This window comes from Caretta caretta, chromosome 6 (genome assembly GCF_965140235.1).
Source record: "Caretta caretta isolate rCarCar2 chromosome 6, rCarCar1.hap1, whole genome shotgun sequence".
NCBI lineage: Eukaryota > Metazoa > Chordata > Testudines > Cheloniidae > Caretta > Caretta caretta.
In genome coordinates this window covers 81495925-81521728 of record NC_134211.1, presented here as the reverse complement: position 1 = coordinate 81521728, position 25804 = coordinate 81495925, and the positions used below count along the sequence as shown (strand labels likewise).

Here is a 25804-nt window from a genome sequence, read left to right as displayed (position 1 = left end):
GCAAAGGTTTGCAACACCACTCAAATTTGAACCAGCTGCCATTCCGTCATGCCAACAGGGATGCTATTACACCCCTCATCTCCAGTTGGCGTCTCCTTGCCTTCCTCCTCCCCTCCTCTGGTTGCATCCCTGCTCCATGGGGTAAGGAGGCTGGGAGACAGTGGAACAGAGCATCTCCTCATGACAGACAAATCCTCATCTGCCACCTTAGTATAGCCATGGGACAAGGAAAAGGCCAAAATTTTCTGTTAGGAATTACAAAAGTTAACAAAATATACTATCAAGTTTATGAAAGACATTTATTTGTTAATATCAGGTTCTTTCATCATTCATGCCACAGATGTTCTCTGCATAAAGAGCAAACAGAAGTTCCATGTAAATTTGCAACACTGGCAGAAGATATAACAACCAAGTGAAGACAATGCTGATACAATAAATGGTTAACACTTTTATAGAATGCGTGCTGCTGTTGAGCTTCTCCTGTAAGCCAAACTAGTTGAATTTCAGGAAATGTGTTCAGCCAGCTGAAGGATCTGATATCCAAGTGTATTTACAAAGTTCTTTTCTAATGGCCAACACAAATATAAGCCTTGAGCAGAACTCAACTGAGTAGCTTTAATTCTATTTGCCTGGGATTAGCTAAGAAATAATTTAAATTGCAGCCTGCAAAATAAAATCCCCCAAATTCTCTTGATAGACAATTATCTTTGGTCCTAATTCTATTTCAATATCAGTGCAATATATAATGAGCTGTGTGTGTTTATTCAAATATTAATTTTTTATCTAAGTCATTTGTTAAAAAGCAATCTACTGAACTTTTTACTATTACTCTGCTACTGCTTCATTGTCTTTACCGTATCAAGTGAAAAGCTCTCAGTGAAAGCCAGAGGGTTTTTTTTTGTTTTTTTTTAAATTATTATTATTACAGTACAATATACCCAAATGAAAAGCCAACTCAACAATGTAGGATGGGATTCTCAGTGAAATCTATGATCTTTATCCATTCAATATTAAATATGCCTTATAATTCAAGTTTTAGCTGTACCTACTTTTTGTACTCCTAATTTGCCATAAACACACCACCTACAGGTGGCAATATATATGTGCCATATAAAATGTACCACATGGTTCTGCACTTTATCATACAATTTTGATTGCCTCATCTGCATTCTGCTCACTAATCCATAAAACTGAAGTATAACAAATGAAACAGAAGAGGCAATGAGAAGGCCAGGAGCAAGTGACACAGGACAAAAGATTTTTTTCTTTAAGCTAAATAGAATGCAGTTTGAGACCATTCATCACTACAATGTTATAGCATCAGGAAAACAGTGAGTCTCAAGGTTAAAGATAGCAACAAGGTTCTTTCCAGATTGTTTTAACTCATTTTTTATCATGAACCTCAAACTTTGGAGAACCACTGATCTGAAGGCATGAAAAAGATGTGAACAAAGTGGTAAGATTTTAAGTAGGAGATGGGAAATCTGGAGATGCTAGATGCTTGCTCTGTAAATGAACAACAACATAAAAAAGACAAACTAAGATTAAAAGGTAAAACAAGCACAAAAAATGTAGCCTTGTACTGTTAAAGGGTGAAAAACCAAACGAAATGCATCCAAAGATATTGTGCTGGAAAGGAGGCAATAATTCCCCTTGGAGATTGCTGAGAGAAGGAAGGTCAGAGAGGAAGGACAGTCCAATGGCTAGGGCACTAGCCTACGACTTTGAAAACCTGGATTCAATTCCCTGCTCCACTAGAGACTCCTGTGTGATGCTGTGTGTCACTTAGCTTCTCTGTACCTCACTTCCTCATCCAGAAAATGGGGATAATAGCACTTCCCTACCCCACAGGGAAGTTGTGAAGATAAATACATTAGGTGCTTAATGACTTTGTTTCGGTTTTCACCAAGAAGGTTGGTGGCGATTGGATGTCTAACATAGTAAATACCAGTGAAAATGAGGTAGGATCAGAGGCTAAAATAGGGAAAGAACAAGTCAAAAATTACTTAGAAAAGTTAGATTTTTCAAGTCACCAGTGCCTGATGAAATGCATCCTAGAATACTCAAGGAGCTAACTGAGGAGATATCTGAGTCATTAGTGATTATCTTTGAAATGTCATGGAAGACGGGAGAGATTCCAGAAGACTGGAAAAGGGCAAATATAGTGCCAATCTATAAAAAGGGAAATAAGGACAACTTGGGGAATTACAGACTAGTCAGCTTAACTTCTGTACCCGGAAAATAATTAAGTAATCAATTGCAAACATCTAGAAGATAGTAAGGTGATAAGTAACAGTCAGCATGGATTTGTCAAGAATAAATCATGTCAAACCAACCTGATAGCTTTCTTTGATAGGGTGACAAGCCTTGTGGATGGGGGGAAGCAGTAGACGTGGTATATCTTGACTTTAGTAAAGCTTTTGATACTGACAGGTTTCAGAATAACAGCCGTGTTAGTCTGTATTCGCAAAAAGAAAAGGAGTACTTGTGGCACCTTAGAGACTAACCAATTTATTTGAGCATAAGCTTTCGTGAGCTACAGCTCACTCATGAAGTGAGCTGTAGCTCACGAAAGCTTATGCTCAAATAAATTGGTTAGTCTCTAAGGTGCCACAAGTACTCCTTTTCCTTTTGATACTGTCTCACATGACCTTCTCATAAACAAACTAGGGAAATGCAACGTAGATGGAGCTACTATAGGGTGGATGCATAACTGGAAAACCGTTCCCAAAGAGCAGTTATTAGTGGTTCAAGGGCATAACGAGTAGGGTCCCACAGGGATCAGTTCTGGATTCAGTTCTGTTCAACATCTTCATCAATGATTTAGATAATGGTATAGAAAGTAAACTTATAAAGTCTGCGAATGATACTAAGATGGGAGGGGTAGTAAGTGCTTTGGAGGACAGGATTATAATTCAAAATGATCTGGACAAACTGGTGAAATGGTCTGAAGTAAATAGGATGAAATTCAATAAGCACAAATGCAAAATACTCCATTTAGGAAGGAATAATCAGTTGCACATGTACAAAATGGGAAATGACTGCCTAGGAAGGAGTACTGCGGAAAGGGATCTGAGGATCATAGTGGACCATGTGCTAAATAAGAGTCAACAGTGTAATACTGTTGCAAAAAAAAACAAACAAAAAACCAAACATCATTCTGGGATATATTAGTAGGAGTGTTGTAAGCAAGACACGAGAAGTAATTCTTCTACTCTACTCTGCGCTAATTAGGCCTCAACTGGAGTATTGTGTCTAGTTCTGGGCACTATATTTCAGGAAAGATGGGGAGAAATTGGAGAAAGTCCAGAGAAGAGCAACAAAAATTATTAGAGGTCGAGAAAACAAGGCCTATGAGGGAAGATTGAAAAAACTGGGTTTGTTTAGTCTGCAAAAAAGAAGACTGAGAGGGAACATAACAGTTTTCAAGTACATAAAAAGTCGTTACAAGGAGGAGGGAGAAAAATTGTTCTTCTTAAACTCTTAGGACAGGACAAGAAGCAAGGGCTTAAACTGCAGCAAGGGAGGTTTAGGTTGGCTATTAGGAAAAACTTCCTGTCAGGGTGGTTAAGCACTGGAATAAATTGCCTAGGGAGACTGTGGAATCTCCATCACTGGAGATTTTTAAGAACAGGTTAGAGAAACACTTGTCAGGGATGGTCTAGATAATACTTAGTCCCACCATGAGTGCAGGGGATTGAACTAGATGACCTCTCCAGTGCTATGATTCTATGATTAAAACTATGAGGGGGCCATATAAATAGCTGGATAGCTTCCCCACTAGAATGAGGAAGGAATGGTAGAAAAATGTTTGAGGGAGAAAGAAAAAGAGCCAACAGAGTTGGAATGGATTGATAAGGATCCTGATAGAAAACAAACATAAGGAGGTAAAAGACTTAAATTGAGTTTAGGGTGCTTTCTCTCTGCGAGGAGATGTATTCTGCATAACTCACATGAAAATGTTTGATTTTGATGTAACTTAAATAAGATTGTTTGACAACACTCAAATTCCTCAAACTCTGAGGGAAATGTTTGGGATTATAGGTGCTGGAACTAGGTTTCGAAGTGGTTTCCATCATATACAGGGTTTACAGTTTTGTAAATGGCTATCAGCATCCCCACTATCAAAATTGTTCCAGCACCCTACAGTTGGGATAAAAGAAATCTAAAGTGGTTATAACAGGGGTCTTGATATCTGGGTTCTGTTCCCAGCTTTGCCACTGATTTTCTGCGGGTTTTTTTTGTTTTTGTTTTGCTTTTAGCACCTTACCAAATCTTTCTGTTCCTCTCTAACTATTTGTATAACCTTTTCTCATTTTCTTAAGTTTAACCCTGGTTTGTTTTTATTATATATGCATCATTATGAGTTTCAGATAAAAATATCTGAAGTTAAATTTTACATAAATATAAAACTAGTACCAAAAATGTAAAATTGACTACTAATTAGCAAGTTGAAATTTATATGGAAAAACTGCTTCTTTTCAAATTCCTTAATGGGGTAAAAATATACAATATCACCATCAACTAGAAGGCAACTGGTTAGCATTTACAAAGGTATTATTGTTTTCTAGTTCTTCGGACACTTTTGTTTTAAAAAAGTATTAAAATTAAACAGGAAAAATACAATGATTAAACAAATAGAAAATAACCTAACTATACTAATATAACTTCAATAAAAGTGACTTCTTTTTAAAAGAATAGATACGAATGATGACAGGAACAAGCAAAATGTTAATTTTACTATCACCATATACTTTGATTTATGTTTTAAAAGCACACATCTAGAAAAGTGAAATGATTGGTAACATTTGTATGTCTTATTCAGTTATGAAAGGAAAGGATATTATTTCTTATTTATATTATTTTCTATTATTCTTTGTTTTACATGAATTAGAAACATAACACAAGTATTAATTTTTATAAGTACCCAGTATAAAAGAAGTTTGAGAATAAAAGACTTAATTATTCACTTTCCTTACATTAACCTTACGTGAATTTTTTGTGTTATTTTAGCTGAATGTTATTTAACTGGCACTAAAGATATTAACACTAAAGTTGTAATGAAATTTCTGCTTATGACACTAGCCAGCCTTCAAAGTTAACTGTAACTGTTAAGTTAGGTAATTTTATTAACTCATGTTTACATTTGATTACATTTACACTTGTTGTGCTTAAATTGTTTGTGAAGCTAATTTTTCACCACTGAATAGTACTGATGAATTAAATCTTGTATTTTACTTTTAGCAGCCTTAACCCACAGTCTTATCTTGAACACCGTAAGTAAAAGTGGGCTTTTCGTTATTATTATTTAATATTTATAATCCAGTAGTATCCAGAAGTTGTGGTCAAAATCAGGTGCCAGGATTAGTGCAAATGAAGATAGACATGAGGGCCTGCTCTTAAGAACCTGCAATCTAAGAAGGCAAGTAGCATATTAATCTTGGGATAAAGGGAGGCAAATATACACAATCTATGGCAGTTGCAGCCAGAGATTGAAAAAACCCCACTCATTTGTTATTTTACTTTTTTTTGTTTTACAATTATTTAAATATCAACCAACTGCCCCTGGTCCTATTCATTCCAAGTGGCTGATTTCTCGTATGTGTTGTGGCAGAAATAGGTTTCGAGTAGAGAACTGAGGGAAGAAAGGACAATAGCCTTACAGGTCAGTTCAAGGGTGATAATTATTAGTAAACATTTATATTATGTTTAATATAATTGTCCAATCCCCACTGCACTGGGAACTCTCTGGACACAAGTACGAGATCATGCCTGCCCTGGTGGGCCCTCAATCTAGAACACCCCAAAACACACATATATGTTGATGAATTGGCATAGCTTCGTTAGTTATGTTTTGTTGTTTTTATTTTACTTTCAATTTTTTAAATTGGAAGTGGAGGTGGAGGGAATGGCAGGAATGGGAAAGTTAATAGGAGTAAGGGAGCAGGAAAAGGAAGGAAAGGGAAGAGGGACAGTCACAGCTTATCACCTGCCTAGCTATAACTGGACATCACAGCAGAAATGAGGGATTTGAAAGAGTATATGGTAAGCAGCTGTATAGATTATATCATGGAGCTTTCCATGCAAAAGGGGTATATGGAAGTAAGTGTGGAGATGTTTATGGGAGGTGCAGACAGGGCTGGCATCACTGATGGAGCAAGAAGTTGGGGTATGAGAAAGAAGCATAATACAAAAACAGGAATGAAAAAGTATGGGGCAGAATTCAAGGGTGTGCAGATACTATTGTGATGATCAGGATATAAGACCCTAAATAGAATGGAATGCTTTGAAGGTTAGGACAAGAAGCATGAATTTGATTTGGTGGAAGAATGAAAGCCAGTGTTGGAATTCTAAAAGGGAAGCAATGTTGTCAAAGTCATAGACAAGGAAAATGATCTTAGCAACTTTGTTTGGGTAGACTGGAGGGTAGTGATGTGGTTGTAAGGGAGAAGCGGTTGCAGTAATCAGGATGAGGGCCTGAGCAAGAGTTACAATAAGCTTGAGGAGAATTTAGATAATGACTGAATTGACAATGTCTTGCTGAAAGAATATACATCAGAAAAGGAAATTCCAAAGTATAAAGTTAGATACCAATTAAATTGAAAAAGATGTTGAACAAAAAAGAACATAAACCCCTGCCTGAGTGCTGCCCCAGAAAAAATAAAGGCTAACAAATGCCCCCCCCCCCCCCAAAAAAAAAAAAAAACTTGCAGCATGCTTAAAAATCATGCAAAAAGGCATCTTATTTGGCTATCCCAAGGAGTCTTAACATATACAATACTGGGCACAAGAGTTAAAAGCCAGATCAGAAACCTTATAAACCTGCATTTTACAGCTTCTCAATCAGTCAATGAATCTCCAAAACAAAAAAGTCAGACAGTAAGTTCTGTTTCAACTTGTTGTCAACTAAGCTATTAGGTTTTAAAGCCAGGTATGTGTAAAAGCTTTTGTAATTTCCCTCAACAAATCCATAAAACTGAAAAAACCCTCAGTCACAGTGGGTCTCATATGAAATATCACTATTAGACATTGTTGCAAGAAATAAATGTTTTAAACAGGTCTTTGGCAAACAATGTAAAAGCAGCACTTTTAAATTATTTTCTTAACTTATAAATATTTCATTATGTCTTACTGATCCTAACTGTATAATCTAATGCATAACCTCTATTCACAATCATATTCCTGTAGAATTAGCCTCACAAATTGCCTTATAAAAGCTATGGAAACCAGTTAAAAAGCTTTTTGTGACAGTTAATATTTTTGATGCACAAAAGATATTCTGATCATAAAGCAATAGAGTGAAAAAAATACTTAAGATCAGAAGAAAAATCAAATTGATTTTTTTTTCTTTTGGCTTTTGCTCAGCTACTAGATCAGCCTATACTAACCTTCTATTTGGAAAAAAAAAAGTTTTAATTTTATTTAGTTCTTAGGTTGCAGAACCAAGGCTATTTAAAACAAAAATAAATGAGAAATTCAATGTATTAAAATCTGTTTATTCCATTCATTCTTCTATGGCCCATCATTTTAATGGTATTACTGCAACATTTTCATCATAGGTTTCAGAGTAACAGCCGTGTTAGTCTGTATTCGCAAAAAGAAAAGGAGTACTTGTGGCACCTTAGAGACTAACCAATTTATTTGAGCATAAGCTTTCGTGAGCTACAGCCGATGAAGTGAGCTGTAGCTCAAATAAACTGGTTAGTCTCTAAGGTGCCACAAGTACTCCTTTTCTATTTTCATCATACAATGTTCAGGAAATTCAAATGAATGTTTCCTATAACAATTTAGCCAATCTAAATCCCCCCAGGAGTTGACTTTTAACTTATGATAACCATAACCTGAGTTTAAGATTTCAACCACAAGACTGAATTTACATATAAACTGTATAAAGGAGTGATGATATTTTTGAGACAACTCATGATTGGCAGAGTTACAAGTGAGTTATACTATGAAATATTTTTCTTAAGAGAAGGCAATGTGGCCTAGTCGATAGCACACTAGACTGGCACTGAGACAACCTGACTTCTATTTCCAGCTCTGCTGCTGGTCTGTTGGGTGACCTTGGACAAATCATTTCATCTCTGTGTGACTCGGTTTCTCCACCTGTAAAATATGGATAATGATATTTGACCTCCTTTATAAAGTTCTTTGAGATCTACTGTTGAAAACTGCTATATAAGACCTAGGTATTATTATTAGACTTGTTACTCTTTTCCATGCTACAGTTCTTCAAGGCTGAGGTTGTTTTATATTTTAGATGTGCTAAATTAGAAGTGCCTGATATGTGAATGAACAGAAGGATCAAAATAGTATTAGATTTTCAATAATTTTGGAATGGTTACTGACAAAATATGAGATAATCTAAGGAAAAACAGCACATGTCCACATATTCTGTGTTTATGAAGGTTATGGGTATTTATTAAAAAATACCTAAAGATGCATATTTACTCCTTTCATGGTGTTGAAATTAGTTTGCAGAGGGAACTGGTGGACCTAAGACATTTATTACACTTTTTGGGAGCAAATGCCCCTTGAGCATAGGGCCTCACAGGGATAATTTAGGATATTATTCATGGACGATAAGCTTCTCAACAGTAAAAAATAATCTGTTTACAAATTAAAAGCTATAATCGAAATATAAAAAACAAATAATGTACTTATACTATATGCATAAGGAGTCTGAGAGAAGGTCTGTTATGCTTAATTTTGTATCCTTAGCACCATTCATTTTAATAAAATGTATTACATGGATAAACTATGGTCAAATATTTGTCTGAAATGTGCCATCAAAGCAGTCTAAAAATATCATTTGTTGTTTTCCATTCTTAAACTCACTTGTTGTTTCAATACCAAATTCTTCACTCCTTCCATCACAAACTGTGAGCCCGTATTCATAACACGTGAAAACAGACTGAAAAACAAAGACAACACAATATATGAATTTGACAAGTCTGCAGAACTTTCATATAATTTTAACCTGCTATCCATTAAACAAAATGGTATGCTGTAGTAAAACTGTGCCCTCAACCATTATATTAAGTTTTTTTTTTGTTGGCAGACTGAACAAAACCAGCAGTTTTTAATATTAACTTTGTGTTTTCTCAGATGCTACTCCATATGCACATCCCCAAAGCCACTTCTTTGTCCTTACAGCTCTCCTCTGCCAAGTGCTCTACAAAAAACTTGACAATAGTTAGACAGCCAGTGTGCTGCGACCATCGCTTTTCATGATGTTCAGTTTGGTCTCATTGTTACCTTTTGCTCCACCTGTCTGCTGTATCTTGTCTTAGACTGTAAGCTCTTCAGAGCAGGGATCTTCTTTTTTGTTATGTATGTGAGCAGCATCTGGCACAGAGAGACCCTGATCCATGACTGGGTCCCCCAAGGTACCACAATAAATAAATAAATAATAAATAAACAAACAAATAAAAATAATCAGCTGATATGACTCAATGACAAGGATAAGTTCGAGGTACGTTACAGATTGTTGTAATAAGCCACAAATTCAGTGTCTTTGTTCACCCTGTGGGTGAACACTTTTTACAAAGCAATCTCTCTGTATCTGACCTATTAGTCGTTATCCTTAAAGGAAATCTGCACAAACACTTTCAAAAGATGAGCCTGGGAGCTTAAATTCATAAGTCTGCTAGACACTAAAAATCATGGACTGGCCATAAATCCAGTATCTCCATTCAGTCCATGATTTTTAGTGTCTAGATGGTAGAGCTGAGTGGAGGACTGCTTCCCCAAAGGAAGCATCAGCAGAGGAGTCCTGCACCGAGGTATAATGTCTTACAGACATGTGAGCAAAGCTCCACATGACCGCTTTACAGGTATCAAGGAGAGGCACCTCCTGAAGTGATGCCATAGTTGTTGCTTGTGCTCTTGTGAAATGAGCTTTTACCCCCTGGGACAGCTGATAGCGGAGTAGAATGCAGCCAGAGATCCATTTGGAGACTCTCTGAGTGGCGATGGCATGCCCCCTGATTCTTTCTGTTATAGTGACGAATAGTCTCAGGGACTTCCTGATTGGTTTTGTTCTTTACAGGTAAAAGACCAAGGCCCACCAAATATTGAGGGAATGGAGTCTTCATTCCTCTGAGGAAGCATGCAGTTTTGGGAGAACACAGGTAAGTGAATCGATCGGGTGTGAATTTGGGGTATAGATGCAAAGAATCCTTTCCTTATGGAATATAGTGTAAGGAGGATATGCCATCACCGATCCAAGCTCGCCAAACCTTCTAGCTGAGGTAATGGCTACGGGGAAAGTGACCTTCATGGAAAGGAAAGACATGGAGCAAGAAACTAAAGATTCAAAGGGGGGCCTTGTAAGTACAGAGAGAACAAGGTTCAGGTTCCACTAGGGAGCAGGCTTCTGAACAGGCGCGAAGGTTCTGATTAGGCATTTCCAGAATCTAGTGGTCACTGGATGTGTGAAGATCGAGTAGCCCTGAGAAAGTGGATAGTATGCACTGATTGCTGCCAAGTGGACTTGCAAGGAGCTAATGGACAGGCCTGATATCTTCAGAGAAAGGATATAATCCAAGATGAGAGGAATATCTGCAGTTTCTAGGAGAATGCTATTTTGATGTGCCAAGAAGAAAAGCACCTCCATTTAGCAAGGTAACAACTTCTAGTAGAGTCCTTCCTACTATAAGAACGGATGTCTTGCACAGCTGTGGAGCATGAACATCCTAAGGATGACGCCCAACCAAATATCAAGCCCTGAGAGGTGGAGCAAATGCAGACTGGGGTGCTTGATCCTGGTGTTCCACTGAGTCAGGAGCTCGGCAAACATTGGGAAGATGACTGGTAGTCGGGATGCCATTAATAGGAGGTTGGGACACCAAAACTGTCTGGGCCAGTAGGAGGTGATCAGGATGACCCAGGCCCTGTGCTGCCAGATTTGTGTAGAACTCATGGCAGGAGCTGTAGTGGAGGGAAGGCATAGTTAAACTAGTCCGACCAGGGAAGCAGCAGAGCATCACCCTGGGAGTGGTGACCGTGGCCCCTTCTGGAGCTATATGTTATGCATTTTCTCTTCATCTGAGTGGCAAAGAGATCCCTGGTTGGGGTTCCCCATAGAGCGAAAATATTGTGCAGGACCAAGTCGTGGTGCTCCCACCCATGGTTGACTGCAAAATGTCTGTGATGGAGCCTGGAAGCACATTTTGCTTCCCCGGAAGGTAGGCTGCTGATAGGTGATTCAACTGCTCACACACCAGCTCTACAAGCTGACTGCTTCTGTACACAGGGAGATGGTGTTATCTCTCTGGAGATGGAGGGGCCCAATGAAGGAGGGAATTCCAGATCTGGGAAAGTGAAAATGTCCTGTGGAGTTGCAACAGATTCAGATCTCCCTGGTGTGAAAGGGATTTTACTTGTTCAAGCCATTGGAGCTGGGGCAGACTGTGTAGCTACCAAGGCAGAAGGTGCTGTGGTTAGGTGAAACTCACGATGATTGGTCTTTGTTGGTGCTGGCAGATCCCGGGGTTTGGGAGGTACTGACAATGATGGTATTGATGGTTCATTACTGATGTAGCCCAATGCTTATGGGCTTTCTCGTCATGACTCTGGGACTTAGTACATCCTAAGTTTTCAGGGCTCTGAGCTGATGGGCGTGCTCAGAGCCTAATCTGACTTCCTTGAAGTGGATTTAGAGGAAGAATTAGTCTCATGCTTATGAGAGTGTTTCCTGGATTCCTACCAAGATCCCCCTAGCGGGTCTGTGGGGGCAGGTTCTCCTGCACCAGGGTCAGACTTCACAGTAGAAGGCATACTCCTTGCTGAATCAGGCTGATGTATGAGGGGAGAGGCGTGTCCCTGCTCTGGGTCCAATTGAGGCCTCATGACCTTCTCCATGAGGTATTTCTGGAGACAAAGTTCCTGCTCTTCTCGGATATGGCTGGGGAACAATTGGCAGATACTGCATCTTGCTGTGATGTAGACTCCCCCAAAGCAGGACAGGCAATGCTGGTGGGCGTCGCTGACTGAGAAGGATATTGGGCAGGAAGCACAGTTTGAAGCATGGAGTCCTGGGCATAGGCTGGTACTTGAAGGGGGTACGCCGGGGAGGAGGGGTGTCCCCCGAAAAGACTAAATGTAAACTGTAAGAAGTCTATAAAATAGCAAATTGCAATCTGTAAAAACTGTACAAGATGTTAAAACTATGTACAAAACTCAATCTCATTTTGTAAGATGAAGCCAAAGCTATGAAGAACTGGAAGTTCCAACCCAGACCATGCAGCAGTGAGAAGGAACTGGAGAGAAAGTCATTTCGCCTAGCTCTTTATCCCCTCCAGCGGAGGTACAAGGTAAATCAGGGCGCATGCGCAGAACAACAGACGCTAATTTCAAATTCTTTGGCTCGGGGTACATGCGTACACCCATGCTGAAATACAATAGGAACCATCACTCAAAGGAGAACTAAAAGATTGAGCTCATTTTTTTTTAAACTACACATAGCTAAATTTATTTCAACTGTAGTTTCAGCTTTATTATGTGGAATCTAATAAAAAACAGTCATTTTAAAGGTTATTTATTACTGAATGCTCTCAGTGCTTATAAAATAAATTAATAAATAATACAAGATTTACAAGGAATTTTGGTAGATGAATTAAAAAACTTACCCCAATGGTTTAGCTGTAGCATTTCCATAGCTGGTAGGAGCTGAAGCCATCTTGGCAAAAGCCCTATTAAAGAAATGTTATAATCAAGTGCTGAATTTGTTTTCACCGTTATTCTACTACATCTTCTCTTTCTATGAAGACCATTGTGGAAGACCTCCTGGCCATCTGAGAATGGAAATGGCTCTGCCTCTAAAATCTGTCATTGGATAATTGAGCAAATTACAAACATCTCTCTCCTTTTATTAAAAACTGAATGCATCCCTTTCATAATAGCTTTTGCCATTCTAAAGCTTATAGCTATAATGAGATATAGTTAGAAACCCAAAGAAATTAGAGTATAGTACCTAGAATTCAGGATGAGGATGGATGAAAGATAGATTTCTCCTTTTATAAGATCTAATATTTCATACATAGATAAGCAGGATGGCCCACAAGACTGAACCAAGGATCAGAAAGCCAGGAATTCTGAATTTAAACTAGGCTCTGCTATGGAGTCACTCAGTTGCCTTCAGCAAATTACTCATTTGTGTCAAGAAAAACATATCAAGTGTATTGTTCAAAATCAAGTTTAATACCATTCTCACGTATGTTAGAGTTCGATTTAGAATTGTTCACATGTATTGTAAAACAAGTGACAGCAAAATTATGTAAGAACCACAATTCATTAGACATTAAAAGTAATACACAATTTGCACAAATCCTGGCTGCAGTAGTTTATGTATCTGTTTTCAACTTCCCCACAATTATCTGCAGTTTTATGAAGAAGAAAAATTTAACTTACTTCCATTGTTTTATATAGTTCAAGGGAGTAAGATTACATCCTGCATCCATCAATGCTTTTTTGTATTGCTCCAAATCAGCCTGAAATCATACATAGGAGAATTACAACTGCTTTCCACTATTCTAAATCAAACTGTCCTTGCATAGACAGATGACAAAATATGTAGATATTTTCTCCCCTAAACATGTTAAATAAGCAGTATAAATGCAACTTATTTTGCTTTTGAAAAGAAAATTTAAAAAATTCAAACTAACTTTAGGAGCTGGCAAATAAAAACTACGTTTAGAGATAGTTAAGATTATGGCAGGACACAGGCAGGACACACCCTTCAGGTTTTCACTTCCATCTCCAAGGGACACCCAAAGTCAATATGTACTCAACTTGCTTGAAATGCAAATCCTTCACAGTGAGTGACCTCATATGTTTTTCTATCAGTTAGATCAAGGAGCATGTGACTAACACATTCAATGCATTTGCGACGTTATTTGGTGTCAGGTAACTATTACGGTTTTGAACTAGAGTGCAAGTTGTATGGGAATCTTATGCAACTACTGTACCATTTCCCCACACAGACCAGAACCCCCTAATCTTCATATCCCTAGTATAAGCCCTTACTATTTGAACAACAGGAGTAACTGCTAGCTCTTTTGTTGACCAGCCAGTGGAGGAAGAGTAGCCACACGCTTTCCCAATGGGTTACACAATTGCTTGCCAGTATTCTATTCCTGACTCATAATCTTGGATTCTATCCATGGATCGTGGAGAGGAGTGTAGTTTATAGTGGTTAGAGATAGGATAACCACAAGTAATTTAGTGACTGACAGGCAGTGCGGCATACTGGATAAGATAAGGGTTGGTAATGTTCGAGACCTGAGTTCTGCACGTTCAGTGACCTTGCAAAAGCTCTCTGTTAACTTATTTAAAAGATGGTGAGAGGAGACAGGGCTCAGCAGCTCTTCTATAACTGTCACTTAGATTAGGGTTCATGGCTGTGTGTCATAAATATAAAGGGAAGGGGTTAAGATGCTCTGATACAGTACTATAAAATCCTCTTACCTGTAAAGGGTTAAGAAGCTCAAGTAACCTGGCTGGCACCTGACCAAAATGACCAATAAGGAGACAAGATACTTTCAAATGGGGAGGGGGGGAAGAGGGTGAGGCTTTGTTTGTCTCTGTGATACCTCTACCCGGAGACAGATCAAAAAAGCAAGCAATCCAAATCCTATAGAGTTAATAAGTAATCTAACTTGAAAATGCGTTAGATTTTATTTTATTTTTGGCTTGTGAAATTCGCTGTGCTGGAGGGAATGTGTGTTCCTGTTTTTGTGTCTTTTTGTAACTTAAGGTTTTGCCTAGAGGGATTCTCTATGTGTTGAATCTGACTGCCTGTGAGATCTTCCATTCTAATTTCACAGAGGTGCTTCTTTTACCTTTTTTCTTTCTAATAAAGTTCTGTTTCTTTTAAGAGCCTAACTGATTTCTCTATGATCCTAAGACCCCGGGGTTTGGGTCTGTGATCATTTTGTAACCAATTGGTTAGGATATTATTCTCAAGCCACCCCAGGAAACAGGGTGTAAGGCTTGGGGGAACAGGAACTCCAAGTGGTCCTTTCACAGATTCTTTGTTAAATCACTTGGTGGTGGCAGCATACTGTCCAAGGGCAAAAAGTTTGTGCCTTGGGGAAGTTTTACCCTAAGCTGGTAGAAATAAGCTTAGGGGGTCTTTCATGCGGGTCCCCGCATCTGTACCCTAGAGTTCAGAGTGGGGAGGGAACCCTGACACTGTGGTTAATAAGCGCAGTAAATTGCTGGCTAACAGTTGAAGCTAGACAAATTCAGACTGGAAATAAGGCATACATTTTTAAGGGTGGGAGTTATTAACCATTGTAACACTGTACCAAGGGTCATGGTGGATTCTCCATCACTGACCATTTTTAAGTCACATTGGATGATGTTCTAAAAGATATGCTCTAGGAATTATTTTGGAGAAGTTCTGTGCCCTGTTTCTATACAGAAAGTCAGACTAGATGATCACAGTGGTCACCTTTCTGTCCTTAAAATCTGTGAAAGTTGCACTGGTCTTTACTTTTCTCTGAAATCTGGGGGAAAGCAGAGACCAGGAGTTCAAGTCTTACCTCTAAGTGTTTTTTAAATTCACATGCAATTTACTGAGCTGTAGCTCACGAAAGCTTATGCTCAAATAAATTGGTTAGTCTCTAAGGTGCCACAAGTACTCCTTTTCTTTTTGCGAACTGTTAGCCATTGGATCATGTTATAGCTTTCTCTGCTAAATTGAAAAGCCCATTAAATATTTGTTCCTCGTGTAGATACTTGTAGACTGTAATCAAGTCACCCCTTAACCTTCTTTTTGTCAAGCGAGATGGACTGAGCTCCTTGAGTATCACTAAGGCAGGCTTTCTAATCCTTTAATCATCCTTGGGGCTCTTCTCTGTACCCTCTCTAATTTATCAACATTCTTGACATAGTCTTCCAGCAGCAGGTGCACCAGTGACAAATACAAAGGTAAAATAATGTCTCTACCCCTACTTGAGATTCCTGTTTACACATCTCAGGATTGCATCAGCTATTTTGGCCACTGCATCAAACTGGGAGCTCATGTTCAGCTGATTATCACCCCCACCCCTAAATCTATTTCAAAGTCACTGCTTCCCAGGACAGTCTCCCATCTGTAAGTATGGAGTATGTTCTTTGTTCCCAGATGTACACCTTTAGCCTTAATTCAGCCCTCCTGGACGTATATATGATGGTCTTTAATTACATGATCATATACTAATTGGTCCAGAGGACCCCTGCCTCATTCAAAGCCACAGAAAAGACAATGCTCACTTAATGGTCAGCTATTCAATATTTTGTTTTTTCCTCATTATTCCAGTTGTGGCCTATGCCTTATTTACTGCACACTATTCAAAACCTGCTCTGAAGACAGAATTACTAATTTCCTCATGGGCTTTTCTATGGCGCTCATCACTACAGCATCTAAGTGCTTCATAAACATTAATTTATGTTTATGACAACTATGTGAAATGAGGTAGCATTATCACGCCCATTTTGCAGATGGGGAACTAATGCACTGAGAAGATTTGCCAGTCCCATTTGTAAAAACTGCCTCCAACTTACTGTCTCTCTCTTCACCCATTCTCTATAGCTAGAGTGGATTAATTCACCACGAGCCCACAGACTTCCTTAATCCCAAATGCTACTTTCTTCTACCATGAATCCTGGGGTTGAGGGGTAAAAAATTGCAGGTAATTACACAGTAATTATCCTGGGTCTTGCTTTGTACATTCTTACCACACCTCCCACACAGCTAGGGGATTGAAATTGCACTTGGGGCTTTGTGTCTTGGGTAGGTGGCACAAAAAAATCTTAGACCTATCAGACCCCCAACATAAAGTGTAAATGAACTTATGAATATTTGAAAGCAAATAAAGTTAACAGACTGTTTTCGGTGAAATCTAAATCTAAATCCTCAGTCTCTTCCACATCTGTCAAAGAAAAGCCATCTTCACACAATTACTCATGATCAGAATAGCCGGTAATAAAAGTAGCATATTTTACTGTGTTCATACTAAAACCAAAGCACATTCAGAATATCAAAATCATATTTATTTTTCTTTTGTGCAGAATAAACTGATTCTTGTTATGTAAAAAAGAGCAACCAGACTTAAAACACTGGCAGAGAGTAGTTTCCATCAAGAATATAATTTATAGGATTACATTCTAAAAGTCACTGTATAACATTCAAGTGATGTTACTGAAATATAAATTACTTTCATACTAGGTAAATATCTAGCACGTGACAGCCTATTTGTCACTTGCAGGATTGTTGATAGGAGAAAGGAGAGGACAATCACCTTGTGCAGCAACTGGAGTTTTTTGAGATGTGTACCCCTATGGGTGCTCCATTTCAGGTGTGCATGTGCCTTTGATCAGAGACTTTCAGTAGCAGTGCCCATTTGGCCCACGCACAAGCTCCAAACATACTAATGGCTCACACAGAGGATATACGTAGCTGCGTGGGTGAACCACCCTCCCTACCATAAAGTCCCACAAGATGAAATGCTGAAGCAGAAGGGAAGGGGTGTGTGTAACTGAACACCCATTGAGACACACATCTTAGAGAACTCCAGTAATTGCACAAAGTGACTAACCTCTCCTTCTTCGAGAAGTGTCCCTATGGGTGCTCCACTTCAGGTGACTTCTGAGGATTAGCCACTAAAGGAAGAGGGGGCTTTGGAACTGGATCCAACACTAAAGAAAGGACTGCATACCAACAGCAGTGTCTGATCTACACGTGTATACCAGGATGTAGTGTTTGGGAAAAAAGTGTGCAGTGATGCCCAGATTGCTGCTTTGCAAATAGCAGCAACTGAAACATTTTGTAATAGTGCCATGAAGGCTGCCTAAGATCTTGCAGAATGGGCTATTATTCTGGTTGGGAGGGAGGGTGGGGCCGAACATTAGCAGCCTGGTAACAAATAAGAATACAACTAGAAACCCACTTTGAAAGTCTTTGGGTGGAGACTGTGGATCTGTTGGACCTGTTTGCAATTGGTATAAAAGCTCTAGGAGACTTTCTAAATGGATTGGTTCTGTACCAATAGAAGGCTAATGCCTTTCTAATGTCCAAGATATGGAGAGCATCTTCCTGGTGTGGCTTTGGGAAAAAAAACACAGGAAAGCAAATAACTTTGTCAATGTGACAGGTTTCAGAGTAACAGCCGTGTTAGTCTGTATTCTCAAAAAGAAAAGGAGTACTTGTGGCACCTTAGAGACTAACCAATTTATTTGAGCATAAGCTTTCGTGAGCTACAGCTCACGGATGTTACTTACCTATAACTGGAGGTTCTTCAAGATGTGTGGTCCCTATTTGTATTACAAACATGGGTGCACATATGCACAATACGTCGGAAGATTTCTGTAGCAGTATCTGTTGACCCACACATATGTCATACGTAGCCTTGTGTTCCAGGAGAAGTTATGAGGGTGCGCGGGATGGCGCCCCCTCAGCCACCCTCTTAACATTGAGCAGTATGGTCTGCAGCAGAGGGGATGGAGGGTGGGTATTGGAATACAAATAGGGACCACACATCTCAAAGAATCTCAGTTACAGATAAGTAACCTCCTCCTCTTTGAGTGAGGGTCCCTATACGTATTCCAAATGCGGGTGAGTATTACGCAGTGATCAGTGCGGAGGAAGGGGTGCAAGGATGCAAGAGGTATTGCAGTCTGCGGGATGGCATGGCTCACAGCTGCAAATTATGCTGCCCTCTGGGTGGAGTAATGGGTGGTTAAGGTATGCATTGAATGCCACGTTGCTGCTCGGCAGATGTTGTGCCAGGGAGGCAGATGTGACCACTTGCACCTGTGTAGAATGTTCCATAATCCTGCCAGGCAGTGGAGTGTTAGCCATGTATAGCACACTTGGATGCATGCAGAAACCCACTTTGAGATGCACTGAGAATATAGGGCTTAGCCCTGGGGTCTGTCCACAATGGCCATGAACAGGCATGAGTTCTGTTGAGGAAGAATGCAAGCACATAGCATACGTCATAAGTACATATGAACGGCCATACTGGGTCAGACCAATGGTCCATCTAGCCTAGTATCCTCTCTTCTGACAGTGGCCAAAGCCAGATGCCCCAGAAGGAATGAACAGAACAGATAATCACCAAGTGATCCATCCCTCGTTGCCCATTCCCAGCTTCTGGCAAACAGAGGCTAGGGACCCCATTCCTCCCCATCCTGGCTAATAGCCATAGATGGACCTATCCTCCATGAACTTATATTGTTCTTTTTGGAACTCTGTTATAGTCTTGGCCTTCACAACATCCTCTGGCAAAGAGTTCCACAGGTTGACTGTGCATTGTGTGAAAAAATACTTCCTTTTGTTTGTTTAAAACCTGCTAATAATTTCATTTGGGACCCCCAGTTCTTGTGTTATGAGAAGGAATAAATAACACTTCCTTATTTACTTTCTCCACACCAGTCATGATTTTATAGACCTCTATCATATCCCCTCTTAGTCGTCTCTTTTCCAAACTGAAAAATCCAAGTCTTATTAATCTCTCCTCATATGGAAGCTGTTCCATACCCCAATAATTTCTGTTGCCCTTTTCTGTACCTCTTCCAATTCCAATATATATTTTTTGAGATGGAGCAACCAGATCTGCACGCAGTATTCAAGATGAGGGCGTACCATTGTTTTGTATAAAGGCAATATATTTTCTGTCTTCTTATCTCTCTCTTTCTTAATGATTCCCAACATTCTGTTAGCTTTTTTGACTGCCGCTGCACATTGAGTGGATGTTTTCAGAGAACTATTCACAATGACTCCAAGATCTCTTTCTTGAGTGGTAATAGCTAATTTAGACCCCATCATTTAAAATGTACAGTTGGGATTATGTTTTCCAATGTGCATTACTTTGCATTTATTAACACTGAATTTCATCTGCCATTTTGTTGCCCAGTCACCCAGTTTTGTGAGGTCCTTTTGTAGCTCTTCACAGTCTGCTTTGTACTTAACTGAGTAGTTTTGTATCATCTGCAAATTTTGCCACCTGTTTACTTCTTTTCCATATGATTTATAAATATGTTGAAAAGTACTGGTCCCAGTACAGACTCCTGGGGACACCACTATTTACCTCTATCCATTCTGAAAACTGACCATTTATTTCCGAGTGAGTGCAGGGACCTATCCACAAGAGTGGCAAGCGGCTTAAGACGGAAGACTGGGAAGTGAATCAATTTGTTGAGGTGGAACTCAGAGACCATCCTCAGAAGGAATTTGGGTTGAAGGGTGTAAGGAAATCTTGTCTTTATGAAAAACCACATGTGGGGGGCATGCACAGTTGGCCATCATAGCTGCTAATTTGCTGACTCGTCTAGCAGAAATGATAGCCATGAGGAAGATGACCTTCATGGAGAAGTGGGAGAGGGAGCACGTGGTCAGATGCTCAAAGGGGGGGCCCGGTGAGGGCAGAGACCACAAAATTGAGTTTTCTGGGTGCGGGGGAAGGGGTTTGAGCACAGGCGGGAAGCTGTTCAGCACCTTTCAAGAAGTGGGTGGTGGTGGGATGAGTAAATACCACGCACCAATCCACAGGTGGACCCGGACAGGCCTGAGAGGAAGGCCTGATGTCTTCAGTTCCAGGAGGTAGTCCAGGACAGTGGGGATCGAGATGGTGTTGAGGTGATGGCACTGAGCCCAGGAAGTGAAACATTTCCATTTTGCCAAGTGGAGACATTTTTCAGCTTCCAGTTCTAATGGTGGTACTATCGGAGCCAATGGAAGAGTGTAAAGCATCGGTGCGAAGGGTGAGGGAACCCTTATTGGAAGCAGTCTCTTGGTGGAGATATAATCACTGTAGAAGTGGACTGGCCTGATGGAGGGGGAGATTCTGGATCCAGGAAGGTCTGGGTCCAGCTACGGTTTCGGATCTCCCTGGTGAGAGGCACTCTCTTTCCCAATTATTGGTATCAGCACTGTGATCTTTCCCGGTGAGAGACGGTCTTGTGTCTTGTGGGGTGCCAGAAATGGTGGTACCAAGCGTTGGTGTCCAGAACCTCTGGGTTCTATTGTTTATGTGTTTTTCTCTCATGCCTGTGGGACTCAGAACGTTCTCTGTGTCCTTGGGCCGAGTGGGTGGAAGGAGAATCCATCTTCTTTGATTTGGACAAAGATTTAGTCCCATGCTTATGGGAGTGCTTCCTTATCTCCCAACTAGAGATGAGGACACAGAGTTCTGATCCAGACCATGTGCGGTGTGAGAAGGAACTAAAGACTTGGTCAGTCTGCCCGACCCTTTATCGCCTCGGATGGAAGCACAGGACAAGCGAGGGCATATGAATGGACCAATGGACACTATTTTCAAATTTTCCAAATCTGGATGCATGGTGAACATGCATAAACCTTGTGGAATACAATAGGGACCATCACTTGAAGAAGAATAAGAACTTATAAATAAAAACAAGTGACCATGATCACCACATGCCAGTGAAGAAGTCCTATTCACACTGAATTAACTTTTGTAAAGTGTTATATTTCAGTTATCACTACAAAAAGAAACAACATTCTATCACACTCTTCATGGTGACTTATTTTGTTCAAATATTTATTCTACTTTTCTCTATCTGAATTTATCAGAATTGTTTCAATAACAGCTTCTAGAATCACCTGATATATTGTAATGGATTTTAACACTGGATTATTTTCAGTATTGACAAAAATTATTTCTGTATATTCTACTTACCATATTAAAACATTAAGTGGAATTAGATATATAGTTTAAATAAAATAACAGCAAAAAGTGAAGACAGATTTTAGAAAAATCTAGGCTGCTTCTGAGATAGCCAAATCTTTCTAAACTTTTCAAGCAGATGTTCAAGCAGTTACATTTATTTGAAAATTGTAAAACATGACAGTACAGAACACATTGCAGAACTATCTGCATTAAAATTTTTTCCCTGCAGCTGCTGGCATTGTTAAATGAGCTATTCTTTATCATAAGCTAATTATTTAAGATATCAACAAATCCCAAGCTACAGTTTTGGTAGGTAAGAAAATAAGGAAATTATTTCCAACTATTATGATTTCTAACAATGCTTGAGAGCTTCACCTCCATTTGTTCCCTTCATTTCACATAAAAGGGCAAAAGCAGCATAAAGAGACCCTAAAAGCCCTGAATCTGGCTTGGGGAGATGTCCCCTGTAGCACACTCTGATGAACATAGCTGTAAACCTGCCTCCTAAAGATTCCTTTGCAAGCCCCAGTGAAGGATGTATGCTGGGAGATGCAGCACTCAGCACTGCAGAGATTTGGGCAGTGCTACTGCCTGTCGGGTAACTCGGACAGGGTTGTCTAAGTTATGCTGGAGATCTGGTCAGTCCCTGGAGCAACCCAGGATCAGAAGGGCATAAGACTGCTTAAAACCACCATATGCCTCCACACTCCCTGAGCTGTGAGTTCTGTGCTGAGCCTCTTAGCCACAACATAAGAGCATAGGACTTAAAATGTCTTAAAAAATTGGCTGGGATTTTCAAAGAAGCTTAAGGGAGGCAGGCATTGAAATGGCAATGAACTTCAAGGTGCCTAACTACCGTAAGCTGTTTTGAAAAACCCCAACTTTAGTTATTACGTTATTTAATGCTGTAAATAATTCACACAATTAAAACATCACCAAAATATGATTTGTAATTCAGGCTGGATCTATTTTAAAACCTAGTTTACATTATACTGGAATTTGACACAGTAGAGTTTAATTAAATGTATTTAACAGGAGCCATATGGTTAAATCCTGTGCACTAAGAATTAGCGAATGTGTCAGATTAACATTTCATAATTACACAGCATGGTACGGCTTGTGTCTTGTGGGGTGCCAGAAATGGTGGTACCAACACATTGGTGTCCAGAACCTCGGGTTCTATTGCTTATGTGTTTTTCTCTCATGCCTGTGGCACAAAAACAAACAATAATAATCTGACACAGATTAGTTTCAGAAGAAATATATGCAAAAAATGCTTTCTGGGTTACTAAGGGATCAAAGCGTTAGAAACCATTTTAGTGCACAGTCCCAAGAAATATATTTGTTGTTCAGTAAATGCAACTCTTTCTGGATAGTCACGGATGGAGTAAAAAGTGGAAAGTGTTTTGTAATGTCCATCTCAAGTGAATAATGTACCCCAATAGCAGAAACTGTACCAAATTTTGCTGGTGTAAACTTGATTTAAATATTTTAAAAAGTGACATTCTTACTATTTGAATCATAGCCACATTATCATGATCCAAGTGTTTAGCTATATTTTATAACTGTGCAGTAATATCCCTGGTGGTAATAAATACGTCTGTAAAACTTTGACTGTAAATAGATTCAATCCTACAAGACTGTACTATATTTTTCTTGAGAAGAAAAAATAGGTGTTTGGCATAGGCATTCATTTCATTCCTTATGAAATACCAATTTAGCACAAATTTTCCCAATTATTTTTGTTTTATTAAGATACAAAGAACATACCTCTGACGGTGCCTGCACTGAGTTTATGTAATAGATAAGAAACAATCGCATCTTGTCTTCTGGAGTTCCAGCTATGGAAGAAAACAAGGGTTTCTTTTTTTCAAATCAAGTTATAAACTATTTTACTATGTAGTGTACTATTCTGTATTACATATATTGAGCCCTTGGATCATAACAAAAATTGTAATGAGTTTAGAAAAGGTTATACAACAAAAAATGTTTATGTTGTCTATAAAGTGATAAATACCCACTCAACAACTTTACTGAAAAACTGCCTTAGAATAGCTCAAAACCTCTGAAGAGTAGTTATGTATAATAACTGGCTTGGCTTGGACTAGTTCTGCTGGGGTAATCCATGATGTACCAAACTTCTGTAGTAGTAGAAGACAGACCATATCATAATTACTTTTACTCTATGAGTTATTCAGTTTTGCTACAAAGACCTAAAATTTGACTGAAATGAAATCTTTACCCTCATAAACGTCAGAAATTTACATGAGGCTTTGGCAAAAAATAAATAAATAAATCTTAATATCTCCCACACGTTTATAGGATTTTTTTCGTTTCATTGCCCACGGGAATGTCATACCATCTGGAGCCCAACAATATCTAGGATTTCATAATTTCCTCTGTCCTACTCATTGACTCTGTTCTTCACCTCTCTTATCCATGAGTCAAAATGTAAATACTCTGTCACTCCCATAAGTGTCTGTACACACACAAGTGCAGAGGACAGAATATAAATGCATGAAACTTGGAAATGGAAATGCAACCAAAACAGACGTGCTTAGCAAAAACAAGGATGGCACACAAAGTTGTAAAACTCTTTCCTAAAATTGAAATGTGTGTTTTAGGATGGGGAAGGGAGGTGGAAGATACAAGTTCTGATTTTACTGATATCTCTAGAAAAAATAATACAAATTTCACATAGAATTAGGGTGACCAGATGTCCCAGTTTTACAGGGACAGTCCCGATATTTGGGGCTTTTTCTTATATAGGTGCCTATTACTCCCCATCTCCGTCCCGATTTTTCACACTTGCTATTTGGTGACCCTACATAGAATGGAAATGGTACCTGAAATATGACAGAGAGTCCTGCAGGTATCTGATACAAATAAACAATGCAAACGTCTGGCATATAGAAAACGATTGTCAACTCTTTAAAAAATAACGTATTGATGTTGTTGCAAAAACAGAGTAAACATAAGTAAAGTATCAGTGGCACAAAGGAGAAAGTACAAAGTTAACACTTTAAACACTTAATTCCAGATATGTTTAGAAAAGCCCACCTACATATTTTATTGGACTAGAGTAACATTTTACTTTTCAGTTAAAATAAGACTACTGAACAAGAGACATTTGGTACTGCTGATCACTGTCTATTTGGAAATTTACTGAAGCAGGTGTCCTTGGCTAGACATTATTCAAGCCTCCCTACTTACGTCAAGCAAACACTATAAATACAGCCATTTTGACCTTCTTCCACCACCACCCAAAAAAAAAAAAAAAGTCTCCAGCTCCTTTACTGCATATGTGGATATGCTAACAAAACAGACATTCTGTTAAATTGAAAAAAACATTGCAGAATCCGATGAAGTTACTCAGACTTCTTTCCAAATGCCATAATAGCTTTAATAAGCAAAGTCAACGTAAGGAGGACTACAATATTCTTGTAAAATAGGAAGTAAGCTTAATATCATTTTTATGCACATTTGCATGAGGCTCAGACTATGGCACATTTTTTGAAATAAAACAATTTTTAACAATGTAACAAATTTGTTGGTAGGTTAGCTACCAATTATGTATAAGTATGTTCCAATTCTGAAGACCATTGCAGTTTTCGCTGAGGAAAATTATACAACATTTAGACTATGAAAGTTGATAATACAACATGTCTGGATAAAACCTTTGTGGATAAGTTGTTACCAATTACACTCAAATGCAAGTCTTTCAGAGGGAAAATAAATGATATATGGCACAAACTCCTTCCCACTATCCTTGTCAGTCATCTGCACTTCATTTCAAGCTACCTGTAAGTCTGATGCACGTTGGAGTCAAGTCTTAGCATCAGCATCACCACTACATTCTTGTGCATCTATTCTCATTTAGAATCACACACCTAGCATTCATTAGCATAATTAAGTTATTTATGTGCAAAAATGTGATTATTTGTGTTGTGGTACTGCTTAGGAGTCCCCATCACTGACCAGGACCCCATTGTGCTAGACACTGTACAAACATGCAGCAAAAAGACAGTCCCTGCTGCTGTTGTGAGGTGGTCTGGGGCCAAAATTGGGGTATGTACGCCATCTATCACTCTGCTGCAGTTAGGGAATCCCATTGCTGCAAAGCCATC

The 25804-nt window shown here is 39.1% G+C and overlaps 1 protein-coding gene across 2 annotated transcripts in view; it reads right to left on the bottom strand.

Annotated features, from left to right (window-relative positions):
- The window catches only part of SCFD1 (sec1 family domain containing 1), a 150142-nt gene that overhangs the window by 34814 nt on the left and 89524 nt on the right, over positions 1–25804 (bottom strand). For both annotated transcript variants that reach the window (XM_048852399.2, XM_048852400.2), the window contains exons 16-19: positions 23448–23518; positions 13414–13493; positions 12633–12695; positions 8839–8914 (exon numbers count right to left, since the gene is read on the bottom strand). In XM_048852399.2, coding sequence (XP_048708356.1) covers positions 8839–8914; positions 12633–12695; positions 13414–13493; positions 23448–23518 — 290 coding nt within the window. The remainder of the gene's footprint in view (positions 1–8838; positions 8915–12632; positions 12696–13413; positions 13494–23447; positions 23519–25804) is intronic.